Source organism: Strongyloides ratti, assembly GCF_001040885.1.
Source record: "Strongyloides ratti genome assembly S_ratti_ED321, chromosome : X".
Taxonomy (NCBI): Eukaryota; Metazoa; Nematoda; class Chromadorea; order Rhabditida; family Strongyloididae; genus Strongyloides; species Strongyloides ratti.
Window position 1 is genome coordinate 456178 of NC_037309.1, and position 10502 is coordinate 466679.

Genomic DNA, 10502 nt, shown 5'->3' on the forward strand with positions numbered 1-10502 from the left:
CCGTTTTTAAGTAGAAAATATTTGGTTATTAAAAGTAGAAAATTATCATAGTTAAAATGATAAAAATTGAACATTAAAAAGTAATTATTTATATATATAGATATGTGTAATTATATATATGCATATTAAAAAATATTAGATAAAATATTAATAAAAATAAATAATTATATTTTTGTTTCTTTATATTCATTTTCCTGGATTTGTAAATTACTTAAAAAATCATCAATATTTTCATCTAACATTGTATTATTACTATCAACATTTGTACATTCATTTTTTAAATCAACAAGACGAAATAAAACAACTACATTTGCGTGTTCATTTTCCATAGCACATTCTAAAGGTGTTAAACCCCTCTTATTTTTAATTGATTTATCAGCATTCCTTTTAATTAAATGATAAACTAATAATGGATCTCCAATTTTAACTGCAATATGTAATGGTGTATCTAAATCTTCATTAAATGCATTTATTTTTCCACCATTAAGTATTAAAAATTCAATCATTCCTTGATTACTATATTTTACAGCAATATGTAATGGAGTATTACCTTGGATTACAGAATTAATGTCAAAGCCATTTGCGAGAAGTTCTAACATTTTTACAATATTATTATTTTTTATGACATCATATACCATATCGGGTAAAAATAATTCATCATTTCCTGAATTATCAAATTTCATTGTCTCTGATTCACAGGATAACCTTGATTCTGATCGATCAAAACTTTTAATTGATAATGTTTCAGTTGTTGGTAAGGGTAAATATTGATGATTAACATATGAATCACCATCTTCAAAATTATTGTCACATATTTTTATTCCAATATTAAGAGTAGGTGACTTTTCAGTAAATATTTTTTTAACATATTTTGCTTTTATAAAATATTCTCTTTCTGATCTAGGTGAATCTTTTACAATTAATGGATACTCTTTTCCCCAATAATTATAATATTTCATATAAATTGAATTAACAATATCATTACCTAATGATAACATAACTTCTTGTTGTTTACTTTCTAATGAATCCATTGTTAATGATCTTACTTTTGATATATGAACACCGAGACTTCTATGTACACCACTACATTCTATACATATAATTATACCAAGATTAATACTTATCCATTTCGCATCAGAACATCTACAGTCTGCACAAATAGTATTCCCTGGTAATGAACGTACATGTGAATAAAATTCTCTTATTGATAATACATTTTTAAATTTTTTAATCGGTTCATCTTGACTATCAATCTTTTGTAATTCTTGTCGTGGTGTACTAGTATTTGACTCATTTGATTCAAATCCACATAAATTATTTATATTATTATCATTATTATGTTCTTGTTGTTCATTACTTACATTATCAAAATTAACATCTTTCTTAGGTTTTTGAAAACTTTCTTCATGTAAATGTTGTATAGTACGTTGAAGAGCACGTATCCATGTTTTACAAAGTAAATCAGAATCTGCCTGAAGCATATAAGATTTACATGGAGTAACTAATTCAAAACAACATGATCTTTCAATATTTGGTGGAGCAGGACGTACAAGACATAATTTTAAATTATTTTCCATTACTCTTAATGGTTCATGATCATTATTTTTATGTGAATACATTAATTTATTATCCTTAATTTGAAACCACCTTCTATTCCATGATTTAAAAGCATTAGATGATCGTTTAAATAAATATCCTTCCATAACAACTTCTGGATCTAAAGATAATCCTGTTGGAAGAGAAAATAATTCCTTAAAAATAATAAAAATAATTTATTATAAACAATTTTTTTTATATTAAAAATTTACCTTTGGTACGACAGAATGCCTATCCTGCATTTTTTTTTCCATAATTTTAAAATTATTTTTTAAATTAGTTATTGTATTAAAAATTTCTTGTCCTTCTTTATCGACAAAATCAATCAATGTCTTGTAACTCTTTTTATAATAATTTGTTCCCTCGTTGAGAAATTTCCAAATCTATATTAATAAAAAAAAAAAGACAATTAATTATAAAAAAATTATATAATAATGTATATTTATATATAAATATTAATCTTACAGCTTCAATAAGTACATAACATTTCTTGGCATGTATTAAATTAATTTGTGCAACATAATCTACTGACACGTGTGCATAACATGTCCCAATAGCCGTAAGAGAATTTTTTGCTTCACCTAATTCATTTGCCTTTTGTTTTGGTATACATGCTTTTTTTGTTAATGCTTCTTCTAAATTTGATGATATACTATTAAATTGTGATTTTGTTTCTGATAATTTTTCTAAATCACTAAAATTTATAAATTATTTATTCTTATTATAAATATTTTAAAATTTGATAATGTTTATATAAACGATTAATTTTGTCACTTAATTTATTATACATTTATTTGATTAAACTTTTTTGTTAGTATAGATTATATTGATAATAATATATATATATATATATATATATATGTATGTATACAAAAATGTAACATTTTTATTTAAATATTATATGTATATATATAAATTTTATACTTACCTTTTTAAAAAATTAAATAAAACATTACGCATAGATAGGAAAGAACTTTCATGTACTGAACCATTTGTATTCATAATTTTAGAAAATCCTTCCGAAACTGTTGAGAAAGTTACATCAGATACAGGATCATTGTTTTTCATACTTTTCCATGCTTCAGCAAAACAAATATTAAGTTTACTAAAATATTATTTATTTATTTTTATATTATTAATAATATGATTACCCTGAAGCTGCTGTTAATTGTTCTTCCAATGACAAAACATGATCAATTGTTTTAATTAATTCTTCAATTCTTTTACGAAAACCAACCAAATATAATTCATTTTCAAGTAAAGAAGCCCTTAAATTAATTATTAAATTATTAATATTAAGAAAAAAAAAAATACCTGAAATTTGGCGAATCTTTAATAGCTTCTATAAAATTCATATATTTATCGTAATGAACCATAAAAACGATTATTTTATTGCTAAATTTTTGGTATAAAATCTAGTAAAATAAATAATTTATTAATGACAAATTAGGTTGACAAAATATATATAGGTAAAGTAGATATGTATTAAATTGATCTGAATTATATATGAAGTGTGTTATTTAAAAAATTTTGACAACTCACCTGAAATATATATATATATGTATGGTAGTTAAAAAAGATGTAAATGTATATTTTTGATTACAATATTATGATTTTTTTTACACTATTATTATAACAATGACAATAACATCTATATCCAATAAAAAATTTAAAAAAAAAAAAGATAAACACAAGTAAGTATAAATATAAATTTAATAAAGTATATATTAAAACTGTGGTGTTGTAATTATACTTCTTAGTTTAATATTTTTTTTCTCTTTTGTCTAAAGTTAAAAGTTAATGTTAAATACATAAACTGAAAAATTGAATAAAAATTTAGCTAATAATTGGGGTACATTTTTAACAAATAAACAATTTGCATTTTAGGTCGATTTATATATATATATATTATATTTCGGTCCATCAAATAATAAAAAAAAGTTTATATCGTATTTTAGAGTAGTTAAGATAACAAAGAAAAAATTTTTTTAAATATAAAATGTATCATTTTTATATAACAAGAATACAAATTGCAATTCTTCATATTTAATTACTAAATATGTTTATTAAACACGAACAAAAAATAAAAAAAAAAATTTATAATATAAAAAATATGAATAAATATAAATAATAATGTTTAAAATTTTGATATAACTAAGAGTAATGTGTCTAACAAAATCAAATTATAATACAATTTATTTCTTATAAAATATATTTTAATGCCTCTATATAAAACTTAAACTTTTCTAATAATCAATTTATTTTCCATTAACAAAAAGAGTGAGGCCATCATTTACTGGTTAAGTAATGTAAAAGTGCCTCTAATCAATTCAGAGTAATAAGACAGTCTCTGGCACATATTTCTTTCTTACATATATTTTACTTTTTCCATTAAACAAAAGAAAATCGTAATTAAATTTAATATGTAAAAAAATCATATAAATGTATTATTATATTCAATATATTATATAATAATGATCTTTCTTTAAATGAATAAAATATAATATTTTTTTATTTACAATAAGTACAATTATATATAATTTAAAAAATGTTTAAAAATAAATACTTCTAAAATTTTAAGACATAATATTTAATAATATTTATTTTATTCTAACAAAAAAATATAATAGTTATTCTAATATTGAAATTATTCTTTTTTTAATCTTTTTTAAAAGGAAAAAAATATAATTATTTTTTTTTTCATTTTAAAAAAGTAACAGTTGTCCAACAAACAAAAAAAAAATATCATATAAATTCTTTTTAACACTTTATTTATAAATATAATCTTTCAATACTTTTTTCTTTATGCCTCTGTTACATTGAATAATTAATTTTTTCCCATTAGAATAACTACTTTGCAAGTATAAATTTAATAGAATAAATTTTATTTTATGTACTAAATTTTTGAAAAGATACCTTCATATTATTTAGCAAAGGGCAATCACTTGCTTATACTTTATATTATTTAAAATATAAAATATTTTACTAATAATATTTTTTAATTTAGTTGTAAATATAACTTTTCGTACGTGTCAAAAAAAATATTTAAAAAAAATTTTTTTTTTTTTATATATATCATAAAAATATATATAAAATTTTGTAAATTTATATTATTATTAAGTATTAAAACAATAAAACAAGTTTATTATAAATAATAAATGTTATATTTTCCAAGCAAGACATATATATATATTTTGATCTGATACCACGTATCATAGTTTACTTAATAATATCATCTTATTATATTACTAACATGTATTATATTATCTATTTTATTAAAATAGATAACTTCTTTACGACACTTTTTTTATTTTTTAATTACTATACTTATCTTATCTAATTTTTTTCTAGGTACTTAAGAATAACAACTTTTTTATTTTCTAGTAAACATTTAAAATGTCATTGTATAAATCATTAGAAAACGTTAACACCAACTCTTGTTCCTGTTTCTCTCTAAATAATGGTGATTTAACTGATTATAATCCCATTCAATTAACAAATATTCCAGTAACATCAGGAGTTAATGCTAATTTTCTTGCTAATACTTTAGGTGTTTCTCCTCTTTATAAGCAAAACGAGTAAGTTTAAATTTAAAAAATAAGTGTCATTATTTTATTTATTTTTTATTTTAGTTCTGCTAGATGGCAGACAGCTGCTAACGTTTTTAAAACATCACAAGTCCAAAATCCTGTATCAGCACAGATATATTTATCAGGTAATATGAATTCAAATCAAAATTTAACAATAAACAACTGTTCTGAAGGTGGTGGACCACTATCAAGGCATACGTCGCATTTATTAATTCATCAAATTGGTAATACTGTTCCAACACCTATAAATTTAAGTGAAATATCTGCCGCAAATAGAAATGCTTATAAAGATAATTATTTAGAAAAAAATTGTGAAATACCAAAAGGATCATTAGAGTTGGAGGCAATTGCATCTGTTCATGAACTAGCTTCACGTGTTCAAACAGTTTCTGTCTCTGAAATGTTACCACGAACATCTGATTTAATATTTGTTAATATTAAAACAGTTGAAGATGTTCCATATACTTTAGAATTAACAATGAAAGGATGGAGGGTTGCATCATTACATACTGATTCAATGAATGGTGATTATAATCAAGTAGATCTTCATACTCGATATTTTGATGATGTTAGGGAACTAGTTGATTTTGTATCTCCAGGAAGTAAAGATTATTTAAATCAACTATTGGTTACTAAGTTATCTCAACTTACAAATGATGATAATCAAAAAAATGAAGATGATGATGAAATAATGAATAATGATGAAACTTTAACTTATTTTAATAATCTTAAAAATAAACCAATATCTTTAAGATCATTTTCAGCACCAATCGGAGATTCAAAACAATGTTTGTTTATTTCTAATATATAATTTTTAAATATTTTTAATATTTTCCATTTTTAGATGATGAGATAAGACATTTTTTAGAGAAGCAAATGAAGTAAAATTGTTGAAATATAGAAAAAACACTGGGGAATTTTTTTAATATTATATTAACATTATTTTATACAAGCATATTTACATTTTTTTAAAAACCTTCATTTATTTTTCCTTAAAAAAATTATTTTATTTATTATTGTTAGTTTGTATAAAAATTTATAACTAAAGATTGTGTTTTAATATATGATTCAAAAATTTAAGCTATATTTTTAACTTCAAGGAGTATATTATTTTATAGTTAAAAAGTGTATCAATATTGTAACATAATACTATTATAAATAAATTTCAAAAATACCTTAATTAACAGGATTATTTTGAAATAAGTAAAATATTTTGATATCTTTTAAGTAAATTGCTATCAAATTAAAAAAATAATATCTAACAACATTTTCTTTACTATTATATTTTGCTAAAAATGAATTTTAAACAACTTTTAAATTTAATGATATTTTGTAAAAGAAGAAATTTTTTTTTGAGAGAGATAAATAAAGTAATAAATAATACTTTATTTGGTAGAAATGATTAAATTTAAAATTATAAACAATGTTGTTTTATTTTATTTTTTGTCGTGGTTAAAGTTACTGAAGAAACAGAAAATGATCATTATCTTATGATTTTTGGTGGCCATTATAAATATTTATTTCAGAACTATAACAAATTTATAAAGTTTAAAGAATCATCAATGTAATTTATCTATCTGTAAACACTGATTGATAAATTATATATTTTATTTTAGTGTAAAAATTATATAATCATATCATTTAATTAATAATATATTTTAAAAAAGGATAGTTTTATCAAAGTAAAACATATAACTTTTGATTTTAGGATCATTTTTTTTATCAAATACTTTTTGGTATCAAATGTCTTTTATCAATTTAAATTTAGTATAGTTATTTTTAAAAAAATGATAATTTAAATTATTTCTTAATAAAAGAAAAAGTTAAACAAAAATTTTTTTTAATTAAATTTTATTGTCATTTAAATTAAAAAATAGGAAAAATAAAAACCAATTTGGAAGCCATTTATATAAAAGGTAAATCGCTATAATTCGAATTGATTTAATCCTTCTTAGATAACTGAAACGTATTTTTTTGGAAAAAACAGATATGAAATGTTACAAATAAAAATATCATTTGCCATAATTAAACATAACACTTTTTTTGTTGATAAGTATCTTTCAGTTGATTTTTAATTTAATAATGCCTGCAATTATGTTTGAAGATTAAACAACCTAACCAATAAAATTGTATGGTAGAAAGAATTAAACATATTCAATTTTTTGTATTTTTCAATTTCATTTTATTCTTAAAATTGTTATTTAGCTTCATTTGAAAATTTTTAGTGCCATGTTAGATTAAAAAAATATTTCTAAGAACATCCTTTAACAGCTCCACTCTATTTTACATTTATCTTAAACTTTATTACAAATATTGCAGAATACACTGTCATATACAATTCAGTTATAAGACATCTCAGAGATATTCGAAAAACGTAATCAATCTTTATGTCAACTGCATAGATATGCCGCAGAGATCCCGTCAAATATTTGTATTATAAAGTTTCTTCTTCCAAAAGAACCTGTAATTTGGGTGGCTCAATTTTGGGTCAAATAAAAGAAATAAAAGTGAGGTACATCTGACAAATTTTCTTGATAAAATTGGAGTAAGAAAAAAATCTTGAAAATAAAAAAAAAACAAAAATTGAATACAGGCAAGTTTGAAGGATGATAACTTTATCGGTTTCAATTTGGCATATGAGTTATCAAAATGCAAACAAATCTAATCCCGTTTAAAATTTCTCCAATTCTTTCCCATTACTAATTTCCTGGAGCAGATGCAAATTCCTATAAAAGTTATTATTTGAATATTATAAGAGTATAAAAAATACTTTCTTATTTTCCTCAGATATAGAGAATCATAACTTGTTATCATGCTATCTTCCATGGTTAGTATTGTTAAGTAAGAAAACTCAACTTACAGGTATCTTCAAAACAATTAAATCATATTCAATTCAAGAATCAACAAAAAGTTAAAGTTTTGAATGGTAAATTGATATAAATGTATAATTTTGTTGAATAAAACGACAGGTACCAAAAACGTTAACAGCAGAAGTGAATTAAATCTTCCATTTTTCAGCCAAGCCTATATACTTGTAGGGGCAACGAAAAAGTACTTTTGATTCGAATAGATTTCAACCTTTCCCTTTAAACAAGCATCTTTTGACAGCCTGTTAAGGATGGCAAATCTTCCTTGCTTCAAGGCAATAAAGATTCACTTAAACTTCTAAAATAAAACGTTGTTAATAGTATAAAAACTATGATAATTATAAATTATGATACGAACAAAATAAATTCATATAAGATAATTAACTACTACAATCTATGAAAAAACAATAAGAGTTAAATATGAAACATAAAAAATTTAAATTCATTTTTAACACTCTAATTTTTATAATAATACTATATTCCAATGCCACGTGTCATAGCAACAATATTGGTAAGATGTCTACTATTATACAAATGTATGCAGTATAAAATTAACAATGTTATATAAAATATCACTATGAAGAATAAATTTAGTTAAGAGGTAAAGATGTTTGTGAATAGCAACAACCCATCTTTACTAAACGACTCCAATAATGAATAAAAATAAAATTCTGTTTCTTTATATACCACTAATACAATGTTTTTTATATCATAAAATTAATCATTTGTTTATTCTATGACCAAATATTTAATAATGACAAAGATAATTTCATATATTTCGAAATAATAAAAGATGTAAAAATGAAATAGTTATGAAATTGTAAAGCAATCAAAGTTTTTATCGACACTAATACGATAAAAATTAATGTCATACTTTAAAAAAAAATTTATTTTAACAAATGTTAAAGTTGTTTGTCTATTTTTTCCAATTAAAATGTACTTTTGACGTGATAAAATTAAGAAATTTTTTTAAAGATTAAATTATTTTATAACAAAATTTATATATTATATGAAAAGTAATTACAATGAAAATGAAACAAGTTAACTTGTGATAATTATTCTTTATAGAAAAATTGCAAAAATATTATATTTACATTTAAAATATTTAATGAATTTTGTTTTTTTTTAAGGAATTTCAGTATTGTCTCTTTATATTTCCAGTGCCATATTGCTCATATTCCTAGAAACTTGTTAATATTTCAATTGCACTAAATATTTTAAATTATATCATTGTGTTTAATTTTTTCATGGTTAATAAATAGTTATTTTTATTATCAATAAATATTGTTATCATATTCTTTTTAAATCTTTTTTATGAATCATAGCAACGAACAATTTGATACACTTTAAATTTTAATATCAGATTATTCATAAGCATATAAAATGGTTAAAACATTTTTTCACCATTGTTTAAATGAATGTAAATATATTGATGAAAAATATTTTTCTGTGTAACATTTGTCATTTTTTTGTTACATTAGTTTATGAAATAATTTACCATTTTTGAGTGGAAATAATTTATTAATAAAGCATGATAAAGAAATAGAATTTATAAAGCTTTTAGATTTTATACTTTCAAAATAATACAAGTTAAATCATCTTATTTTGAACGATACATTTTATATGAAACTAAAAAAAATTTCATACTAAACTAATATTTTATATTTTGTATAAGAATATGCTTTGCAGTTTATGTAAAAACAAAATTACTTTAACACTTAAAAAAATGTTTTTTTTTTTTCTGAGAAGCATAAATTTTTTAAAATTTAAGATTTAATAAATAGGACGAAAAAAGTTTACATTTTCCATTTTACTACATACAAAACTATAAACGTCAAGATAGTGGGACGAAAGAAGTTTATTCATTTCATATTCTTTTTTTGGTCTATATGTACAAAAAAAAATATTGGTTTAAATATTATTCACCACTAAAATTAGTATTTTTTTACATATATTTTTGTTACGAAAAATATAGTGTATTAAAGATACAGCTCAATCACAATTTTCCTATCTTTTTTTCAATTTGAACGCTATTATCATAGGTACAAGAATGTTTTTTTCTTAGATTTCACTATCCTAAAATACTATATTTAACATTACCTGATTGATCTACATTTGTCCAAACATTACCATCAACAAATACTTTATAAAATTGACATTTTCACGTATAATTTTTGATGAAAACTTTAGTGGTGAGAATGGATGAATTGGAATATTCTGGAAAAAAAATATTCATCGAGTCTTTCTTAAAATTTCTTTTTACTAACAATTTTTTTTATAAAAATACAGTTAAATCTCTTAGTTTTGTCATAGTTTTATAGTACTCTATTTTGATTATTTTTTTTCCTTACATTTCAGGCGCCTTTATTTCTATCATGAGTACCTTCAAGTGGATTATTCTTTTTAGAAAGACAAATTTTTATGATTGAAACATTTCTATGTTCCTTAA

The 10502-nt window shown here is 21.3% G+C and overlaps 2 protein-coding genes across 2 annotated transcripts; one reads left to right on the top strand and one right to left on the bottom strand.

Annotated features, from left to right (window-relative positions):
* Positions 1–164: 164 nt before the first annotated feature.
* Positions 165–2972, bottom strand: SRAE_X000009200 (Arf GTPase activating protein family and Pleckstrin homology domain and Ankyrin repeat and Pleckstrin homology-like domain and Ankyrin repeat-containing domain-containing protein; the record flags this gene model as incomplete). Its single annotated transcript, XM_024644393.1, has 6 exons — positions 165–1751; positions 1809–1979; positions 2062–2290; positions 2525–2701; positions 2748–2864; positions 2911–2972. 6 exons carry the CDS (start codon positions 2970–2972, stop codon positions 165–167), a joined length of 2343 nt encoding a protein of 780 aa, XP_024509957.1.
* Positions 2973–4992: 2020 nt separating this feature from the next.
* Positions 4993–6071, top strand: SRAE_X000009300 (Protein of unknown function DUF727 family and GSKIP domain-containing protein; the record flags this gene model as incomplete). Its single annotated transcript, XM_024644394.1, has 5 exons — positions 4993–5059; positions 5105–5174; positions 5229–5311; positions 5360–5974; positions 6031–6071. 5 exons carry the CDS (start codon positions 4993–4995, stop codon positions 6069–6071), a joined length of 876 nt encoding a protein of 291 aa, XP_024509958.1.
* Between the last annotated feature and the right edge of the window lie 4431 nt (positions 6072–10502).